The 23,933-nt window shown below is 37.3% G+C and overlaps 1 gene segment (V, D, J or C); it reads right to left on the minus strand.

Moving 5' to 3' along the window:
- Positions 1–3,276: 3,276 nt before the first annotated feature.
- LOC121433230 lies at positions 3,277–3,922 on the minus strand. The segment is given in 2 exon segments: positions 3,277–3,656; positions 3,861–3,922. Coding segments are annotated over 2 exon segments (429 nt in total).
- Positions 3,923–23,933: the final 20,011 nt, after the last annotated feature.

Below are 23,933 nucleotides of genomic sequence, written 5' to 3' on the forward strand. Positions count from 1 at the left end.
GAACCTAGCAGTGACCCGAGATGCTAGGTCAGATGCAAAAGTGATGAGGAGCTTGAGAGGCTGTCCTGGGTTCTCTGTTGGTTTCAGTTCATATAACTAATGCAAAATTCAGTGACACTCTTTCTGACTCTATAAGAAACAGTGGCTCTCTTCTCTAGAGATAAAGGCATCAAAGTTGGAGACTGGGTCAAAACAATATTTCCTGTAGAACCTAAAATGCTAAACACACCTTGTTGTCACAGATTTACTGAATGCATTGAAATGTAAAACCCTCATGTATGTAGAATTTATAACAGCAGCCATGAGCTACATTCTGTGAAGCCATAAAATGGAAACCTAACACTATTTAAACGCTTTAATTTCAATAATCAGAATATCTAGTCATGACAAACAGTGGTAGCCACAGTGATTACTCCTGGCACTACAGCTTCTGACTTAGAACCCAGAGTAGCTGTACCCAAATGAGGAGAACACTTGACCCCATCTCTGAGAGCTGGAATATAGGCTGCTTCTTGTGCACTGACAAACAGCCTTTAAAGATGCTCTGCGCAATCTGCACCATAGCTAAAGTCTCAATATGCAAATCAGCTAAGTTCAAACTTGACTTGGTACTCAAAGGGCACCTGCTCTTGTGTCATCCTCTGACAGTTAGAATTAGCCAAGAATTCTCTAGAACATTCTCAGTAGTGCACCCCAGGTGGCATTTTTCCCTGGCCTTCTGAAATCACTTTTTGTTTTTCTTAAATACCAGGTGAGGATTGCAATCCAATTATTCTGCTTGCTCTAAAGAATGTGGATTATAGAAGAACTGTGATCCCTCTGAATTAAACTTTTAAGAAATTATTTTTATATTTATTCTATATGTATATGTATTTTTCTGTATATACCGCATTTGTGGTTCTTGTCCTTGGATTCCAAAAGAGGTCATCATGTCCCTTGGAATTATTTTGGCAGAAGGCTGTGAACTGTCATGTGGATCCTGGGAACTGAACCTATGCCCGGTGTAAGACCAGAAAGAACTCTTATCCAGTGATCCATGTGTTTAACCTAAAACAATTTTTGTATCTTATAACAACATATTTTGTATTTGAATACATTCTTCTCAATAAGAGAAAATAATTGGATTTAATAAAATTGAGAAAAAAGTATGCATTTTGTGTTCAGATTAGAATGAGAAGTTGGCTACACTAAGAGGCTTTAATCTAAACGTCATCAGGAGCAAAATAGGTAATGATCTGTGAGAATAGAATGAAGAATGAGACAGGAAATGTAAACTTGTAATGAATAAGTATCACTGAGAGTAAGGCAGGTCTCTCCATCTTCTTACTCCAATCCAATACTGAGTCCACATAAAGTCTTTACAAATGGAGGAAATTATTACCCTGTAACCAAAACATATCCTCAGAATCCACAGTTTCTGTCAACGAACATTCAGTTTAGGAGGTCTAGCTTGGTCTGTGCACAGAATGACAGACATTCCATAAATGTCTCTTCTATGAAACCCATGAAGACAAATATGGTGGGCTGTGTGTCCATTTGGAAACACAGGACTACAGCTTTTAATAAAATCCTCAGATTTCCTCAGATTGATGTTCTTTCATAATCAGCATTTCCCTTCTCTGTGGCACCTGAACTGGAGGTACTGACAAAATGCCACCTGGGGTGCACTACTGAGTCGGACATTTCTGTTTCCAGGTATTTGACAGATAGAAATGTCTCAGACACTGACATCCTCACATAGTATCATTATAATTCAAGAGATTGAGTGAAGCTCAACTGGGAGCATGGGATGGGGTAAAGGGAAGACCAGGGTGTGGGAAGTTAAGAATGGAAGAAATAAGGAGAGCATGAGGGGATGGGTTGGTTAAGATGAGGGAAGGACAGAGAGTGAGTGAAAGGAAAGACGTATTTCAAATGTGGTAGCCAGAAACCTAAAACCAGGGAAATTCACAGGAATCCATAAGGATGACCCAAGCTAAAACCCTAAACAAGAGTAGAGAGGGTGCCTAAACTGGTCTTCCCCTGCAATCAGATTAAAAACTATTGTCATCACAGGACATTCATCCAGCAAGAGATAGAAGCAGTACTTCTTAGCAGTATTCACAGTTAAGTAATAGGCTGAGTTTCGAGAGACCAGGCAAAGAGAGAGAAACAATAATATTAGTAAAGAGGTATGACCATTTGGGCATACCAACAAAAACTGCTAACCTGAGCTAGTGGGAGCTCATTGACTCTGGACTGATGGCAGGGAAACATATATAGGACCAAACTAGGTCCTCCTAATGTTGATGACCTTTGTGTGTCTTGGGCAAATTGTGGGGCCATTTGCTGTGGGATTAGGATTCATCCCTAGTGCCTGAACTGTCTTTTTGGAGCACATTCTTTTTTAAGGTATGCCTTGCTCAGCCTAAATATAGGGAGAAGGCCTTGGTCCTGCCTCAAAGTGGTGTGTCAGCCTATGATGACTCCTAGTGGAAAGTCTTACCTTCTCTGAGGAATGGATGGTAGATAGAATAGAAGGATTGTGAGTGTAGCAGGAGGAAGAGAAGGAGTCAGAAATGGGATAGATATGTAAAATATGAAAAGAACATTTAAAGAAATAAGCTAAAAGACAAAAAAGCAACTGAGTACAATGAATTAATTTTAAATTAAGATTTTAAGGGTGAGCAAGATGCATTGGGTGGCAAAGACACTTGCCATCAAACCTGATGTCAAACTTGACTTTGATCCCAAAACACAAAGGACAAAGACATAATCATGGCCAAGTGTCCTTGAACCTCCAAAACTATGCCAAGTCAAATATGTACCTAGAATCAGGCCCATATATATACACAGACAAACACAGGAACACTCGTATAGACACAGAAAAGACTACTTAATTAACTAAAATGTAATAAAAATAAAATTACTTTTGGAAAGGGAAAGAAAAAAGGAAATGTGGCCCAATAAAAAATAATATACCACCACAGAATCCATTAAAAGAGCAAAACCATTTTTCCTACACTTTGAAACCTTTTGCCATCATCGTTTCTGCCTATAGCATTTTATGTTTGACACTAAAAGTCCAGAACTATAAAAGATAAATCTCTATTATTCAATCAGCAGAGTTTGTGGAATAGAAAGATAGTATTGAATTCTTTGCAACATTTAATTTAAGGTATTTTCATACCTAAAGACATAAGAGACATTGAATCCTTCAGTTTTGCTAGGCGTTTCAAACGTTGACATCACTGTTTGAACACACCATCCTCAAGCAGCAGGGGAAAGTGTGAAGTTCTAGGGCTGTGTGGGGCAGGCAGCTGGTGAGAATCTCAGAGAGGTTTTTGTTAGAGGCTGAAGCACTGTGGGAGGAGCATCATAATGCTGCATACAGTAGTAATCTGACAGGTCTTCAGCCTGGACACTGCTGATGGTGAGAGTGAAATCTGTTCCAGATCCACTGCCTATGAAGCGATCAGGGACCCCAGTGTGCCGAGTGGATGCCAAGTAGATCAGTAGTTTAGGAGCCTGCCCTGGTTTCTGCTGGTACCAAGCCAAGTAGTTATTGCCACTGTATAAAAGACTGTGACTGGACTTGCAGCTGATGGTGACCTTCTCTCCTGCTGACACAGCCAGTGAGGATGGAGACTGGGTCATCACAATATCTGCAGAGGCACCTGCAATAAGCAATAAGAATGATGATGCATAATATAAAAAAAATAAGATATAGTACCAGTCTGAATTTGTCATTTAATATCCTTTTAATGTCATATTGTCTGAGTATTATTGAGTAAGACATATTCTATCATAGCACACATTGTAAATTTCTTATATACAAAAAAATGACTCCATAATGATGATAATACTTGGGAATTTCTCACCAGACACCCAGAGAAGCAGGGACATGATAACCTGGATTTGTGACACCATCTTGATTCCTCTGTCTCTGATGTATCTCAGCTCTCACTCAAAGGGCTTACTTAGTTTATAAATTCTAGGAGGTTGGGTTGATCTGGAGAAGCCCATGCAAAGCAGCCACCAAATACATAAGGAAATGTCTGAGCAGTGTGTGTGAGTAGCTGCTGTCAATCAAAAGGGAAAATAACATCATGGGGAGTGTGAGCAGTCACTGAATGCTATCATCTTACAGCACTCAAACATATATCAATTAGGCACTCTAATAACAACTTTGATTTAAAATCCATGATATCTTTAAATCAGTTTGTTTTGAAGAAAAGTTAGGAAAGCTACCTAAGAGTAACAATTAATGTTTAACCATAAAAGATAAATATGTTCAAAAAATCACAACTAAAGGAACTCAGAGTAAAAAACATGCAATAAAAGAAAAATAGGTGGAGGGAGGAAAGAAAAAAAAGGCAGAGAGAGAGAGAGAGAGAGAGAGAGAGAGAGAGGAGAGAGAGAAAATAAATTTACAGATTTTTTCCCTATCTTTAAAACCACTCTTATACAGATGAACAGATGAACAGTGCCACAGAGGCTGTGCTCCAGTTTCCAGACTAAACAAAGAGCAGTTCAGAATTCACTCTGTGTAAATCCTGGAGAACATTAACATTGCGAGAAGCAAATCTTAAAGCCCAAATGAATGGTACCCCATGCAGAAACAAACAAGTATCATGTGCACAACTAAGGGAACTGAAAGAAGAGGATAAATTTTTAGAAACAGAAGAGGAAGAAAACAAACTTGATTTTTTTCAAAAAGTTTTTGCTGTAGTCTAACATTTATCAAGGGTGGTTATTTTAACAATGCATATTCTATGATAATTTACAATTTAGCAATATTGAAACTGGATGAATATGGTCTGGTTGATATAGTAAACATTAAAAAAATATTTAAGGAACAAAGTCATCTTATATAGAAGGCCAGTTTTGAACTGCATAGAAACTCTGTATAGGAGTGACATGAGGTAGCATTTTTGCTGAAAGGCTTAGCAAACCAAGTCAGTAGGAGGCAAACCTCTTCCATCAGTAGAATGCCCTGCCAATAGTCAGTCCTTGAGAACACAGATCTGCACTCTAGTTCAAAGGCTACATTAGGTTGTGGTTTGTCTTCGGATGAGATGTTTTACATAGTATATTACAGAGAGAGTTATTCCCATAACAGCAGGCTTTTTGTTTAGATTAACTGGGGCACGAAGGCCTTGAAATTATTTGCAACAAATTTACTAGTTTATGAAACTTGTCAGGTATTATGGGCACCTAGTTTGAATCATGATTTGAGTATAAAGTATGCAGTTATATCTCCTACTCTGCATCCCCTGTGTCCTGATTTCTGCGGCACTACTCACGGTCATCTTCACCGAGGTAGTTGGGGAAGGGACCCCAACAATCTTAAATCAAGTAATAATTTTATAGATATCAATAGATCACAATAAAATAAATTGATGATAGACAATAAAAAGTTTTATTATGAATGAAAATTAGAAGCAATAATAAAAATCACAGAATACACTTGGAATTTAGGTTGGTGAACTCTGAAAAAATATATAAAAAGTAAATTATCAACCCAGTATTATTGTAAAGTACAAGAAACAGAAAAATGGATGAATCAAACATCAAGGCAAGAAGTTAAGATTAACATCTTTAATCCCAGAACTGGAGAGACATAAACAGGAGTAATATATATTTGAGGACAACTAGAGTACAATTTCTAGGTCAATCTAATCTGTGCATGATGAAAATCTTTCAAAATATGTGTTATTAATCAAGTACTTGCAAGATAGCCTAGACATTTGATATTGGAATCATTGTAGTTACCTGACATTAACATTTTAGCATTAATCAAAGATTATTATTGAAAATTAAATATGGATTTAGGTAACATACATTTCCCATTTATTTGCATTAATTATATAATTTTATACATCAACCTTTCAGGTAAAAAAGTTAATTTATTTCTAATAGGCATATTCTGATCTTCTTTGTCAACTTCTAACACCATCATAAGAAAGAGCTAAGCAGAATGTGGATTAAGGAAGTTACCAATCTCAAGGTCAAAAATATGACAGATGAATAACTCTGCTCCAGTCAGTGTCTAACAAGTTCTGCTGTGCTCAGGATGTTTATAGACATTTATACTTTGCTTTGTGAAAGGTGAAATGAGATAAGATTGAGGATTCAGATCATTAACGCTGCTCATTCAAATAGGACACTTGGAGACTGGGTTATACAAATCCAAAGGCTCCTTCAGTTAAACATGTATTTTCACAATATGTAAGGGAAGAGCATGGAGACTAAAAGGACAAAATTCTCTTGTTCTATTGTGCATAGTAGAAAAAGCCAGAAAATCTTTAGCTACTGCTTTTCCCAGAAATCAAGTTTCCACCCTTGTGCATCAGATTCCTTGGGCTATGATTACAAGTGAACTAACTTTAAACCTATTGGATGAAGACAACCAAGATTAATTTGTTCCCAGCTTTGGAGCCAGGAAGTCTAATGTTAATAACATTAGCTCATCGCACACAGCACCCACTTCCATGAATGTCACTGTGAATGAAGGTTCAGGGAAGACACATTTCATCCTAAAATCAGCATAATGGAAACTGAGGAAGTTGTCATTAAATATGGTATAAAATTAATGCTATCTCCACCTACAGTACAATATCCTAAAATGCAACAGTCCCAAAATACTAACTTCTATTACATATTACTTATTATTAGATCATCATAGATAAGTGCCTGAAATTCTATGAGAGGAAAATGATGGACCACCGTATTACAAATGAGTCCTATTTACCACGAGAAGAAAAGCTTCACCCAGGCAAAACTTAATTGTGCTTTCAGCTCCTTTATTTTCAGAAGAGACTTATGGAGCAGAATAATAGCCTTCTTGAATCTCTTCTTAATAAATGAATTTGATTGAGGTAAGGAAGTTCCAACTTTCAATAAACTTGGTTCTTCTGAAGTTTGTTAGTGGTTTCTACATGATTTTGTAACTTGTGAATTCTTATTATATTTGGCAGTGAGTTAGAAACCACAGTAAAAACATAAAATCATTTATTTTGAATGGTGAATTAAAATAAATTAATTTTAGTAAATTAAAATGATATCATCAAAGTGATAATAAATATTGAAAAGACAGTATCAGTACATGCTACCGAAGGGACTGCAAACTGGTGCTGATGCTGTGAACTTCAGTATACAGGCTTCTCAGGGTAACATCAAACCACCACATGATTTAACTACTTCTGCACTATGTAATTTTCTAAAACAGATGTAAATCATCTTAAAAGAGACATGTCTCTACATACATGTATTTTACTGCATTGGTCACATTAGTCAAAATTTAAATCTACCCAGTGTCTTTCAACAGATGAATGGATAAGGGAAAAATGTGCAGAGATGTTTATTCAACTATAATGAAAGTGGAAATCACATAAGTGTGTTAACTTTTTTAATGTGACTCAATATATACATTTGATTCAGAAAAGACTCCCTGCATATGTGGATATATACTTTTTTCCCTGCATTTGTGAATGGAGTTCAGCCAACTTCTCCTTGTCTAAGCTCATTAAGAGTAGTCTTGAAATCTTTTATATACTTGAAGTTTTTCTTACTGCATGATCTGTCAATAACTGTGAAAGTCATTGGACAAGGTGGCAGGGTGGTATAGGAGTGATTGATTCAGGACATTTCTAAAGTCAAGGTAATCTTATGAAACTTAGTGGAACCAAATTAAAATAAAAAGTTTATAGTGGTCTTATAACGAGATGTTTTTGAATGCCTGGATGAAAACTCAGCCTTGACAACACTTTTACTGCAACCTGTAAGAGCCTGAGGATATGACCCAGACATAGCCTGCTCAGATTATAGGCTTTCAGTCACTGAATTTGTGATAACTTCTTGTACACCATGAAAAATGACCTCAAGTATAGTTTCAGTATCCTGAACTAGGACCATATACCTGAAAAACATAAAGATGGGCATCACAAAGTAGTGCTAAGGATCATTTTACTGATCTTTCTCACGCCACATGAGCATGATATGAACATCCAAAGGAGGTTTATGAAGATGTACAGAGTTTCTATGAAGTAAAGGTTCCATGATCATGACTTGTGCGATTGAGTCTCTGGATTTTATGCACCTGCAATGGAACAAGACCTGGAATATGTAAAGGATCTGGGTATGGTATCATGTAATTTAGCTGTAAGGGTGAAGATACTAGTGGGTTGCAGGTTCAGGGTCACTGTGTGCTAGACAGCAATTTCTAGGTCAGCTTAAAATATATGGTGAGATCTTCCACCTAAGAATATAGCAGAAAGTGAAGGAAAGCAAGAGAGAATGTGGCTGCATTATGGAAGATGCTCTAGAAAAAAGATGTAGTGTTGCACAAGTAGAAAAACAGCTAAAGGGTCTAAGTTCATACATGAGCTTCTGTGATGGACACAGAGATGCAGATCAGAAAACAGGCAGTAAATCAGCTGGGAGAGGCGTGTGTGTGGCCTGCTGAAATAGAATTTTGAAATTTCAAGCTAATACAAGTGGAAATGTAGCATTAGAGTGAGGAGGTCAACTTGTATCTTCAAGACAACTAACAATCTTCAATATTGAAGGCTCTTGATTTGAGTGTCTAATAAAAGTTTCCTGTATATATTAAATGATTTTCTGTCTTGTCAATCTATTGAACATAAAAATTACATTTTGAAAATAGTATCATGGAGATGTTAAACGAGGGGGAAAATTGAAAACTTATAAGGCACACATGGTGAGATAACCACATATATTATTTTAAAAATATCTGTTTAACAGGTTTACCCTTTTCAAAAAAACAAGACTTTTAAGATAACATTGTTGAGATGTGTGGCAAAAAGACATGGCACAGATATTGAACTTCAGTGAGCAGGAACCCCAGGAGGTTTTGTTTATCGCTAGAGGTTTTGTTTAGCCCTGATGCTCATTGTTCTGTTGACAGAAATAGTTTGCAGCATCTTCAGCTTCCACAGGATGGAAGGTGAGGGTGACATCTGTGTCACACCCACTGCCACTGAACCTGGCAGGGAACACAGTTGCTAGGTCAGATGCAAAAGAGATGAGGAACTTGGGAGGCTGTCCTGGTTTCTGTGTTGGTTCCAATGCATATAACTAATGTCATATTCAGTGACACTCTTACTGGCTCTACAGGAGATAATGGCCCTCTACTCTAGAGAAACAGGTATTGAAGTAGGAGACTGAGGCAGAACAACGTCCCCAGGGGAACCTAAAATGATAAACCCCTTGCTATCACATTTACTAAAAGCACTCAAGTGTAAAAACCATCATGTATGCAGTTCTTATTTTTTCTTTTTTTTATTTTTTATTTTAACAAGTTTCCACCTCCTCCCAGCCTCCCATTTCCCTCCCCCTCCTCCCACCCTTCTCTCCCTCCTCCCACCCTTGTCCCCCTCCCCCCACTCTTTTCCTCCTCCCTCTCCAGTCCAAAGAGCCATCAGGGTTTTCTGCCCTGTGGTAAGTCCTAGGTCCTCCCCACTCCGTCCATATCTAGGAAGGTGAACATCCAAACTGGCTAGGCTCCCACAAAGCCAGCACATTAAGTAGGATCAAAACCCCCTGCATTGTCCTTGGTGTCACATCAGCCCTCATTGTTCGCCATGTTCAGAGAGTCCGGTTTTATCCCATGCTTTTTCGGTCACAGTCCAGCTGGCCTTGGTGAGCTCCGCGTAGATCAGCTCCACTGTCTCAGTGGGTGGATGCACGCCTCGTGGTCCCGACTTCTTTGCTCATGTTCTCCCTCCTTCTGCTCCTCATTGGGACCTTGGGAGCTCAGTCCAGTGCTCCAGTGTGGGTCTCTGTCTCTGTCTCCATCCATCACCAGATGAAGTTTCTATGATGATATGCAAGATAATCGTCAGTATTGCTCAAGGATAGGGTCATTTCAGGTTCCCTATCCTCAGCTGCCCAAGGAACTAACTGGGGACCTCGGCTTGGGCACCTGGGAGCCCCTCTAGGGTCAAGTCTCTTGCCAACCCTAAAGTGGCTCCCTTAACTAAGAATTGTGTTTCTGTGCTCCCCTGTCCAACCTTCCTTTATCCCAATCCTCCTGTTTCCCCAAGGCTCCCCCTCCTTCCCTTCTAACTTTTCTCTCCCTATCTCCCCTTACCCCCATCCCACCCCACCCCCAAGATCCCAATTTTCTCCCCGGCAATTTTGTCTACTTCCCTTAGCCAAGAGGATAACTATATGTTTTTCCTTGGGTTCACCTTCTTACTTAGCTTCTTTAGATTTACTTATTGTAGACTCCGTGACCCTTATTTATGGCTAGAAACCAATTATGAGTGAGTACATCGCATGTTCATCTTTTTGGGTCTGGGATACCTCACTCAGGATAGTGTTTTCTATTTCCATCCATTTGCATGCAAAATTCGAGAAGTCATTGTTTTTTACCGCTGAGTAGTACTCTAATGTGTATATATTCCATACTTTCTTCATCCATTCTTCCATTGAAGGGCTTCTAGGTTGTTTCCAGGTTGTGGCTATTATAAATAATACTGCTATGAACATAGTTGAACAAATGCTTTTGTCATATGATAGGGCATCTCTTGGGTATATTCCCAAGAGTGGTATTGCTGGGTCCAGGGGTAGGTTGATCCCGAATTACCTGAGAAACAGAAACACTGACTTCCACAGTGGTTGCACAAGATTGCATTCCCACCAGCAATGGATGAGGGTACCCGTTCCTCCACAGCCTCTCCAGCAAAGATTATCCTTGGTGTTTTTGACTTTAGACATTCTGACAGGTGTAAGATGATATCTCAAAGTTGTTTTGATTTGCATTTCTCTGATTGCTAAGGAAGTTGAGCACAACCTTAAGTGTCTTTTGGCCATTTGAACCTCTTCTGTTGAGAATTCTCTGTTCAGTTCAGTGCCCCATTTTTAAATTGGGTTAATTAGCATTTTAAAGTCTAGTTTCTTGAGTTCTCTCTTTATTTTGGAGATCAGACCCTTGTCTGTTGCAGGGTTGGTGAAGATCTTCTCCCAGCCAGTAGGTTGCCTTTTTGTCTTGGTGACAGTGTCCTTTGCTTTACAGAAGCTTCTCAGTTTTAGTAGGTCCCATTTATTCAATGTTGCCCTTAATGTCTGTGCTGTTGGGGTTACACATAGGATGCGATCTCCTGTGCCCATCTGTTGTAGGGTATTTCCCACTTTCTCTTCTATCATTTTCAGTGTGTTCGGGCTTATATTGAGGTCTTTAATCCATTTGGACTTGAGTTTTGTGCACGGTGATAGATCTGGGTCTATTTTCATTCTTCTACAGGTTGACATCCAGTTGTGCCAGCACCATTTGTTGAAGATGCTTTCTTTCTTCCATTGTATACTTTTAGCTCCTTTATCAAAAATGAGGTGTTCATAGGTTTGTGGGTTAAAATCCGATTCCATTGGTCGACTTCTCTGTTTTTATGCCAGTACCACACTGTTTTCATTACTGTAGCTCTGTAATAGAGTTTGAAGTCAGGGATGGTAATGCCTCCAGAAGATCCTTTATTCTATAGGATTGTTTTGGCACTCCTGGGTTTTTTATTTTTCCATATAAAGTTGATTATTGTCCTCTCCAAATCTGTGAAGAATTTTGATGGGATCTTGATGGGGATTGCATTGAATTTATAAATTGCCTTTGGTAGAATTGTCATTTTTACTATGTTGATCTTCCCAATCCAAGAGCAAGGGAGGTCCATCCATTTTTTGGTATCCTCTTCAATTTCTTTCTTCAATGCCTTAAAGTTCTTGTCAAATAGATCTTTCACTTCCTTGGTTAGATTTACCCCAAGATATTTTATGCTGTTTGTGGCTATCGTGAATGGTGAAGCTTCTCTGATTTCCCTCTCTGCTTCCATATCCTTTGTGTATAAGAGGGCGACTGATTTTTTGGAGTTGATCTTGTATCCTGCCACATTACTAAAGCTGTTTATCAGCTGTAAAAGTTTTTTGGTGGAGTTTTGGGGGTCGCTTAAGTACACTATCATATCATCTGCGAATAACGAAAGTTTAACTTCTTCCTTTCCAATTCGAATCCCCTTGATCCCATTATGTTGTCTTATTGCTATTGCTAGAACTTCAAGCACTATATTGAAGAGGTATGGCGAGAGTGGACAGCCTTGTCGTGTTCCTGAGTTAAGCGGGATGGCTTTGAGTTTCTCTCCGTTTAATTTGATGTTAGCTGTCGGCTTGCTGTAAATAGCCTTTATTATATTTAGGTATGCCCCTTGTATCCCTAATCTCTCCAATACTTTTATCATAAAGGGATGTTGAATTTTGTCATCTACTGAAATGATCATATGGTTTTTTTTCTTTCAGATTATTTATATGATGGATTACATTGATTGATTTTCATATGTTGAACTAGCCCTGCATCTCTGGGATGAAGCCTACTTGATCATAATGGATAATTTTTTGGATGTGTTTTGGATTTGGTTTCCCAGTATTTTGTTGTGGATTTTTGCGTCGATGTTCATGAGTGAGATTGGCCTATAATTCTCTTTCTTGGTTGAGTCTTTGTGCGGTTTTGGTATCAGAGTAACTGTAGCTTCATAAAAGGAATTTGGCAATGCCTCTTCTGTTTCTATATTGTGAAATACATTAAGAAGTATAGGTATTAGGTCTTCTTGGAAGATCTGGAAGAATTCTGCATTGAAACCATCTGGTCCTGGGCTTTTTTTGGTAGGGAGGTTTTTGATAACATCTTCTAATTCTTCGCGACTAACAGGTCTATTTAGATTGTTCACCTGGTCCTGGTTTAATTTTGGTATATGGTATTTATCTAAAAAAGTGTCCATTTCCTTTACATTTTCCAGTTTTGTGGCATATATTCTTTTGTAGTAAGATCTAATGATTCTCTGAATTTCCTCTGTGTCTGTGGTTATGTCCCCCATTTCTTTTCTGATCTTATTAATTTGCAAATTCTCTCTCTGCCATTTGATTAGTTTGGATAGGGGTTTGTCAATCTTGTTGATTTTCTCCAGGAACTAGCTTTTTGTTTCATTGATTCTTTGTATTGTTTTCTGTGTTTCTATTTTGTTGATTTCAGTCCTCAGTTTGATTATTTCCAGTCTTCTTCTACTCCTAGGTGAGTCTGCTTCTTTTTTTTTCTAGAGCTTTCAGGTGGGCTGTTAAGTCTCCAATGTGAGCTTCTCTGTTTTCTTTAAGTGGGCACTTAGTGCTATGAATTTTCCTCTTAGGACTGCTTTCGTAGTGTCCCATAAATTTGAGTATGTTGTTTTTTTATTTTCATTGAATTCCAGGAAGACTTTAATTTCTTTCTTTATTTCTTCCTTAATCCAGGTATGGTTCAGTAGTTGACTGTTCAGTTTCCATGAGTTTGTAGGCTTTCTAGGGGTAGCATTGTTGTTGAATTCTAACTTTAATCCATGGTGATCTGATAAGACACAGGTGGTTACTAATATTTTTTTTTAACTGTGGATGTTTGCTTTGTTACCCACTATGTAGTCGATTTTCGAGAAGGTTCCATGAGCTGCAGAGAAGAAGGTATATTCTTTCCTATTTGGGTGGAATGTTCTATAGATGTCTGTTAAGTACATTTGCTTCATTGCCTCCATTAATTCTCTTATTTCTCTGTTACTTTTCTGTCAGATTGACCTGTCCATTGGTGAGTAAAATAAAACACAAAGCATAAAGAATAAGGAAAGAATTTTAAGAGCTGCAATGAAAAAGGCCAAGTTACTTATAAAGGTAAACCTATCAGACTTACACCTGACTTCTCCATGGAAACCATGAAAGCCAGAAGGTCCTGGATAGATGTACTGCAGAAACTGAGAGACCGTGGATGCAAGCCCAGACTACTATACCCAGCCAAGCTTTTGTTCACTATAAATGGAGAAAATAAAATTTTCCAGAATAAAAACAAATTTAAACAATACGCAGCCACAAATCCAGCCTTACAGAAAATAATAGAAGGAAAATCACTAACCAAGGAGTCCAACAATGACCACAATAACTCAGACATCTAGAGACCCTTCAGCAACACAACTCAAAGAAGGGAAACACACAAACTCTAAGACTAAAAAAGTGACCGGAGTTAACAACCACTAGTCATTAATATCACTTAATATCAATGGACTCAACTCACCTATAAAAAGGCACAGGCTAAGAGATTGGATACGAAAACAGGATCCAACATTCTGCTGTTTAACAAGAAACACATCTCAACCACAAAGACAGGCACCTACTCAGAGTAAAGGGCTGGGAAAAGGCTTATCAAGAAAATGGACCTAAGAAACAAGCAGGTGTGGCCATACTAATTTTTAACAAGGTTAACTTCAAACTTAAATCAATCAGAAGAAATGGAGAGGGGCATTTTATACTCATAACAGGAACAGTTCATCAGGATGAAGTCTCAATCCTGAACATCTCTGCCCCTAATATAAAAGCACCCACGTACATAAAAGAAACATTGCTAAAACTCAAGGCAGCTATCAAACCGCACACACTAATAGTAGGAGACTTCAACACTCCTCTCTCACCAATGGACTGGTAATACTTAATATTTTAAAAAACATTCTATCCTAAGAAGTCTAAGTCCTGTTTTGGAAATGGCTTAGCTAGATCATAAGAGGACAGTAACTATGACTATCTAATATTCAACCCTATCAAAGGCCTGAGAAGGGACATAATATTACTTTAGCAGGCAGGAAGTATAATCATGCAGCTTCCAAAGATAGCAATATATGATAGAGACAACTAGCTACCTGGGCAATCACCCAAAATCTCATTTGCAATGTTTAAGCAACCAACTTTTGCTAAGACTTAGAATAATATTCAAAGATCATTTTCAAAGGCAAGAAAAATTTTCAAAACCGTCTTCCCTTATTTTTGCAAGATTTGAGAGTCCTGTTTATCCATTTTAAGATATTATATCTTTTCAGTGATAGAGGCATGGGCATTTCTTTGCCAAAATGCCAGTTTTTGCCAATAAGAAAACAGGTAACAAATGGAGTGTCTTTGGTGCTCAATATTCTCTCAGGAATAGATCAGTGCTTCCAGGAAAAATCATGTATCATGCCAACAAAACCTTAAGTTGTTTAAATATCATGTTCCACGGAGCCTTGAAGTGTTTGAAATTTACCTATCTACTCAGAATACAATCTCTATGTATCTAGAGAACCTAATTGATCTAACTGTATGTACAACAAGCATGAACAACTATTGACCTATAATAATTACCTGTATAACTTAAAGACTAAAACTTCATGTCAGAATATTAAGTAACCTGTAAACAAATATGCAACAAATGAGGACAATGACCTCAAAATGTAAACAATATATAAGTATCTTGATCAGAGGTAGGAATAATATATGATGCAATATAAAATATATCCTAAAAGTTTTATCAATATACAAAATGTCCTAAAAAGATATAATAACATATATATATATATTTATATATATATAATCTGACAAAATTAATTTGTATAGGTGTTCAAATAAACAAAAGTAACAAATATAATTGGAATTTGTATCAGTCTACAAAAATTATACCAAGGAAAATTATCCATGAATAATAGGTCACAAGTATTCACTCTATTACCCACTATTACTATACCCTAGTTTTTTAAAACAAACATAGTTTTCACCCCAACCCTCTATCTAATACAAGTAATAATCAACATCTTCTAAACAGTGTTCCCAAACCAATGGACAAACATTTTGGACACAAAAGATGCAGGATGTGACCTGCCCCACTGAAAAAGGTGATGAGCCATGGGGCTAATACATACTAGAATAATGGGTTAATGTAAGTTATGAGTTAACAAGAAGCCTGAGCTAATGGGCCAATCAGTTTATAGCTTACAGAGACCTCTGTGTGATTTTCTTTGAGGTTTGCTGGCTGTGGGATTTGGGCAGGACAGAAAGCACAACAAGCAGGCCCTCGTGTTACAAATGGTGCCTGAACATGTGGATAAATATAGCCACATAAAGCCTAGAACAGCTTGGGAAGTAATTCTAGAACAAAATAACAGCATTACACATGGTTTCTTGGTAGCAGCAATTTCTATGGTCTGCTCTGCTTGCTAGAGGCAAGCAAGCACTCTCATCTAAGAGAGGCTTCCTGCCTCAGTTTTTTTTATAACTTTTTTTTTATTGAGGAAAGAAGAAAAAAAAACATAAACAAAAAACAAGTTTCCACCTCCTCCCAGCCTCCCATTTCCCTCCCCCTCCTCCCACCCTTCTCCCCCTCCCCCCACTCCTCTCCCCCTCCCTCTCCAGTCCACAGAGCAGTCCGGGTTCCCTGCCCTGTGGTAAGTCGTAGGTCCTCCCCCCTCCGTCCATATCTAGGAAGGTGAACATCCAAACTGGCTAGGCCCCCACAAAGCCAGCACATTAAGTAGGATCAAAACCCCGTGCCATTGTCCTTGGTGTCTCATCAGCCCTCATTGTTCGCCATGTTCAGAGAGTCCGGTTTTATCCCATGCTTTTTCGGTCACAGTCCAGCCATTTAAAAATGGCACTGCTTTTTTCCTGCAATGGCTGAAAACTGAAAAGCATGCAATTAGCTTTTTATTGGGGAGCTCACCAAAGCCAGCTGGCCTGCCTCAGTTTTAGCTGTAAAGCCTTGTACCTCTTTTAAAAGGTCCTGCCAAGAAACACTTAAATAGTGTTGATAAAAAGCTAATTGCATGCTTTTCAGTTTTCAGCCATTGCAGGAAAAAAGCAGTGCCATTTTTAAATGGCAGCTTTCTGGGCCATCCTGCCAGAGCAAATTTTGACTCTTTTAGGTATGTGGTCTGAATACAAAGCATTTGAGTGTTGTGAACACACTTTTGTGGCTGGCATGATGAAGACTTAATTTGTGAAACAGTAGTGACTAAAGACTTTTTCTATGACACATAAAAACAAAAAAGACCATGGAAATTTTGTCCTTTTAGTCTCCATGTTTTCCCCTTGTGGTACTGTAAAAATACATGTTTAACTGAAAGAGCCTTTGTTTTTGTAAGTCCCCTAAAGAGGGATGCTCAAAAATAATTCCATGCTGGCTCAGAATTGGATAGAATAAAGAGGTACTTATTTAGGTGTAGACTTACAGATCACAGTCCTCTGCATGAATGGGAATCCAGCAACTAGATGAGAAAAAGAACATATGCTTTACATCAGCATTTATAGTATAAAAAGCCATGCCCCAGTGGGTGGGTAACTTAAAGGCTACTGGCTGGAGGATTTTCTAAAGTACCTCCTCCTTTTGTTTAAATTAGAGAGTTCTAGGCCTCATACAAAATTATATACAATAAGAACAAATATCAAGAATAAAAATTAGAATTACAACAAGTGTAAACAATATCAAGCAAGAACCATGTAATAAATGTTTCAATCATTATCCTAACCTAAGCAGTCTAAGTCATGTATTATAAATATCTTGGCCAAGGCATGAGAGGAGAGTAACTATGAATCTCTTGTTTTCAAACCCATTGAAGACCCAAGAAAGGAAATAATATTTCTTGAGTAGGCAGGAAGTTCAATCAAGCACCTTCCAAAATTTGCAACAAATGACAGAGACAACTGGCTACCTGGGCAATCACTCAAAGTCTCATTTGCAATGTTGGAGCAACCAACTTTGGCTAAGGCTTAACTTACAAACCATTTTCAGAGGCAGGATTTTTTTTTTTTAAATCATCTTACCTGTCTTGGCAAGACTTGACAGTCCTGTTTATCCATTTTAAGATATTATATCTTGTCAGTGGTTTAGACATCTTACCCTGTCCTGGAAGGATTTGACAGTCTTTTATCTTGTATCCTACTTGTCCCGTGTGGACATCATTTTGTCGGTAGTTGATGCATGGACAGTTCCTTGCCCAAAGGCCTGTTTTGCCAAGAAGAAAACAAATTCCAAGTGGAGTGTCTTCGGTGCTCAACATTCTCTTGGGAACAGATTGAGGCTTCCAAGAGCAACCGTTTCTCACAGCAACATAACCCTAAGTTATATAAATGTCATATTCTACAGCTCTGTGGTTGAAAACAACCTATCGATGCAGAATACAATCTCTAAGTATCTAAAGAACCTATAAAGTCTAACTATAAGTATGACAAACATAGAGAACTCCTTACCTATAATTCTTAATACCCATATATCTTAAAGACTAAGACTTTGTTTTAGAATATTAAACAATATTTAAACAATTGTGTAACAAATGAGGATAATGACCTAAAAATATATCTATATACAAAATACTTTAAGCAGAGGTAGAAGCATACAATATGACAAAATAACTTTGCCTCGTTATGTAAATATTGTAGACAAAAATAAATAACATATTCAATATTATCTAAGTTTGTATCAATGTATAAGAATCTATGCCATTGTAAATTGCCTATTAATAATAGCTCACGAGTATTCATTTTATTATTCACTATTATTATTAGTGTGAGTAAGCATACACTAATCTATCATTCCATCCAATTTCCCTCCTTTATTCCCAAAGAGATCCCTGAGCCTACATACACATTGGACACCAGATGAATAGGGATGATAAGAAAAAAAAATCCCACACTAGCTCAGAATTTAATATACTAAAGGGTTATTTATTTAGAGGAAGAATCACAGATCACAGTCCTCTTCTTGACTGGGAATCCAGTAGCTGGAAGAGAGAGGGAGCACAGGCTTTATGTTGGCATTTATAGTATAAAAGGCTATGCCTTAGAGGGCAGGTGAATTAAAGGCTACAGGCTGAAGGATTCCATACAACATCCCTCTGTCTCCATGTGTCAAATCTGAAAGAGCATCAGTAAATGATTTGAAAGTACAATTTGAGCTCAATGCAGCTGTCCCAAAGCAAAATACCAAATGTATCAAAGATCCAGAGCACAGCACAACTTATTAGACATTGATGGGGGCATTTACTTATCTGTCTTATTCTTGATCTTGAAATGGGGAACTTCCTTATCCCCATACTGTTTGTTTGTATTTTATTATGCTTTGTTAGCAGTTAAACAGAAGATATCTGAATATGCTTATTAGAAATAATTTAACATTTTGTACATGAAAACTTTATGTATGAAATCATATAATTAATTCAAATAAAAGTGAAATGCAAGTTACTTAAAATGCATATTTAGTTTTCAATAATATTCTTGACTTATTGCCAAAACCTTAACATCAGATTACTACTTTGTCTTGGATATCAAATGCCATGGGCTGCCTTGTAACCACTTGATTAACAAGACACATTTTTGAAAGATTGTCTCCATGAACAGATTAGACTGGGCTAGAACATGTGCCCTAGGCTGGTCTCAAGTACATAATCTTCCTGTTTATGTCTCTTCAGTTCTGGGGTTGCACATGAATATTGACTTCTTACCATGATATTTTGTTTATTTATTTTTCTGTTTCTTGTACTTTACACACAATACTGGGTTTGTAATTTCCTTCTTATATACTGTCAGAATTCAACAACCTGAAGTCCAGGCAGGTTCTGTGATTTATTTTATTGCTTCTGAAATTTTATTCACACTTAAACATTTTTTATGGATGCCAACATTCTCTAGTGCTATGGTCTATTGGTGTCAATAAAATAACTACTTGATATAGGTTGGCCTAAATTCCTTCTGAAGAGGATTTTGCATGTTCATTATGTCAACAGGAACATTTTCACCTACTTTCAATATGGCTGACTTCTAGATTATTCTAGAAAATACATTTCTAAAATAAACTCTCTTGACAGTGTTGGTCTACAGCCATGACTACTTGAAGAAATGCAGTTCAATTTGTTTCGCTTTCTATCTTCCCAAATTTAGAGTCCTGTTTCATTTTCCCGATGTTGTATGGAGGATATTTCTTTGATATGCTGTGTTTACCTTTGCTTTGAGATGGAAGTTTCTCTCATCTCAATCTTACTTTTCCCCCATTTCCACAGAGTGAATTCTTGGCTGACCTTTGTTTATGTTTCATTTTTAGTCTGGAATCTGGAGCTCAATATTCACTCAGCATGAATGACTTTACACATGAATGATAATAAACCCAATTAGCTTGAATTCACTTTCTCATACTTTTCATCTTTTCTTCACTCCACCCATCCTATCTTTTACATAGTGTTTTCTTACTCTATCTTTCTTTCGCTGTTGTAAATTTTTAAACATATTTTATTATTTTCCTAGTACCATTAATCTGAGATAGCATTCCTAACATTTCTACAAAAGCAAACTGGTTACAAATGTCTTGGATTTTAACACAAAGTAGTTATTAGAGTACCTATTAAGTTTCTGTTGGAGAGCTATAATCTGATGTCTTTCAGTGATCATTCATTCTGCCCATGGTGCTATTTTTGTCTGTTGATTGTCACTAGCCACTCACACACACTGCTCAGACATTTCATTTTGTATTTGCTGCATGCTTTGCATGGGTGCCTCCAGGCCAGCCCAGCTCCTCAAACTTTATAAACCAGACTTTTTCAGTATGAGCTGAGCTGCATCAGATAGGCAGGAGGAGCTAGGTGGAGTCACAGACACAGGTTCTCATGTCCCTGCTGCTCTAGGTGTCTGGTGAGAAATTTGAAAGTGTTATAAACTTTGTAGACTCAATTCATTGTACATAAGAAATTTATAGAGTGTGCTAGTCCATAATAATTCTTACAGTATTTTGTAAGATATACATTGACAGGGTGACATTGCAAGTTTATTAAATGATAAACTTTAGCTGTTACTATATCTGTGTTTGCATATTATGAATCTTCATTTTGTATTCCTTATTAAAGGTACCTGTGCAGGTATTGTGATGACCCAGTCTCCATCCTCCACGGTTATGTCATTAGGAGAGAAGGTCACCATCAGCTGCAAGTCCAGTCAGAGTCTTTTTGACAGTAGATACAACAAAAACGACTTGAGCTGGTACCAGCAGAAACCAGGGCAGTCTCCTAAACTGCTAATCTACTGGGCATCCACTCAGCACACAGGGGTCCCTGATCTCTTCACAGGCAGTGGATCTGAGACAGATTTTACTCTCACCATCAGTAGTGTTCAGGCTGAAGATGTGGCAGATTATTACTGTGTGCAAACTTATGAGTACCCTCCCACAGTGCTTCAGCCTCCAACAAAAACTTCTGAGAATCTCAACAGCTGCCTGCACCACAGGCTGCCCTGCACCTGTCCACTTCTCCCTTCTGCCTGGGAGACAATGAGCTTGAAACTATGATCAAAATGTTGTCAGAGCCTAGCAAGATATAATAGATTCAGTGCCCCTTTGTCTTTTGGTATGAAAATCCTGTAAGTAAAAATGCAGACAAGAACTCAGTATTGTCTTTTTTTTTCCTTCTGTAATAAAATACCACAAATTCTGTTACTTGAATATGAAGGATTTATCTTTCTATAGGTCAGGAGTTCTGCTTTCCATCATAAGATTCTTTGGTCTGAAGTGATGATGACAAACTGTATATATTATTTTTTTTGAAAGCTGTGGGAAAGTATTTTTCCTACTTATCCAGATTTTAGAATAGTTTCTTACTTCCTTACTGGTGTCTAGTTCTTCTGTTTTTTTCTTTTCCTTTTTTACTACATTTTAGATGATTAACTTTCTGTGTAAATGTGAGTGTGCATTTGTGTTTTGTGTTCAAGGATGTGCATATTTCTAGGTGCACATGACATGGCCTGGTTCCGAAGATTAGAGAACAGTTTGAACTTGTTTGTCATTTTTTCATTAGAGTTCTGGTGATAAAACAGGTTTGACATCAGGATTGGTGTCAAGTGTCTTTGGAATGTGAACCCTTATGCTGCCCATGAGAATCTTTTTTAATTGATTTTTATTGATCTCTACATTTTTCTCTGCTTCCATCTCTGCCTCTTCCCTACCCTTCAACCCTGTTCCAAATTCCCATGATCCAAATTTACTCAGAAGGTCTTGTCTTTTTCTACTTCCCAAGTATATTAGATCCATGCATTAATCAAAATTCATTATAAACAATTTTTGTAAAAGCAATTTTTTCCAGTATATCATATATTTGACCATATGTGCTAGTCTTTCCCATTTCTCCTTACCTTTCCTGTTGTATTTTCTTTTACTATCTACCTTCCACTTTTATCTCTGTCTTTCATACTTAAACACACCCAGTCCCACATATGCATTCATACACATACACTATCAAAATACTTTGCACACAAAAAGGAAAGATCATCTCAATCATGAGAGCACAGACAAAATGTTAGTGGAAAGAGAAGAGTAGATGGATAATGATTACCAGGAAAAAGATATGAGTATTCCAATGCTACAGATCAGAAACTCCAATACATTTGAGGAGTAGGGGCAAAGGAAAAGAAACTAACAAAAATCTAACACACCAAGAAACTGCAACAAAAGGATAGAAATTAATAAACATTAATAATCATATGTGACCACAATTCAGCAAAAATGATACACATATTGTTGAAATGCGTAAAAACTATATCCAACTATCTGTTTTCCCCAGGAAACACATGTAACTGATAACAATATACATGTGCTGAGAGTCAAAAGATGAAAGCAAATCTAGCAAGGGAATGGGGGTCCAAAACCAAGCTGGCACAGCTCTGTTGATATCTGTTACATTAGAATCTAAACAAATCTGAATCAAACAGATAAAATCAGCCATAAAGTAAATGATTCACTAGTAACAATTCCAAATGCATACACATCAAACTTTGGGGCTCAAGTTTTATATAACAAATGTGGATAGATATTGGGAGGCCCTCCTAGTTGAAGCTTTCAGTCTTCCATAGCCTGGCAGTACTTTGTGGCCTTGGCATAATGGAGGAGTCCCTCCACCCCAACTATTTCCCTAGAGGAGGGTACCTTGTTCTCTGCCTGACCTTATTTGGAACTGTCTCTTGTCCCAAATGCCTGATTTATCTCTAGTATGACCATTAAAACATCTCTGCAAAAGATTTCCCCGTGTTGCCCAAATGGTTATTTGATATTGTACTTGGAGATTTTGATAGGACTGTCCTTCCACCTACGATAACTAAGACTTGTACTAGGCACTTTATGATAGAATTGTTCTGTACAGTACAAATTATGTGATGAGTCAGCCGCTGCTCCCATCCTTAACATTTCCCTTCTCTGTAAGCCAAAATGGACTCCCAGAAACTACCACCCATAAGACTATTTCCGTAGTGTTCACAGACAATCCAAAGTTTCAAGTAGATACTTCTCCCCCTTTGTCATTTTGGACCAGTGACAAATGAACTGTAAGGAAAAAGGAGACCCCACAGTTAGAATGGATATAGAAGTTCATATTTATTTTGATAAAATCGCGGAGGGTAATTTCAGCACACTGCTCTCTTTCTTAGATTCAAACTAAAAACTACCAGGAAAAATTTAAGCTATACTGAAGGAGAAATTAATGGCCACCATGACATCTAAAATAAATTCCATTAATCTATCTATCATGTGTACATATATATTACATATCTTTCATAGCATCACATCAAACTTCTATAAAAAATTGATTTCATTTTAAACCACAATGTAAGTCTTAAATAAAATAAGAGAATCTAAATTAAACTAGAATCACAGAAAGAAATTATAAGAACTAAATAATTAATTGGACATTCCCAGTAACCTCTTGAATTACCATTGATTTATTGAAGAAGTCAAGGAGAAAAATAACCAATACATAGAATCAAGTGAAAATTAGAGCACAACTTCCCTGAATTTTTGGGAGGCAGCTATGTGATACTGAGAAGAAAGTTTATGACTTTGAATGGCTACATTAAAAACCAGAAAGACCACAAGTAAATGACCAAATTCATTGAGTTCTCAAATAAGCACTTAATGATGAGCCTCAATATCTAATGAACTATCTAATGAGGTGATCAAATCAAACAAGAGGCCATCAATGGTAGGAGGTGATAAATGTTAATGCAGAAATTAATGATATGGGCACTAAAATAGCAATATGTAAAAGTATTCAATGAGTTTGTTCTTTGAATAAACAGATGTACAACTGTGTTGCAGTAACTCCTTCTATTCC

Source organism: Microtus oregoni, unplaced genomic scaffold (assembly GCF_018167655.1).
Source record: "Microtus oregoni isolate MIOR12 unplaced genomic scaffold, Mior012 000002F_ref0000024, whole genome shotgun sequence".
NCBI classification, from domain to species: Eukaryota; Metazoa; Chordata; class Mammalia; order Rodentia; family Cricetidae; genus Microtus; species Microtus oregoni.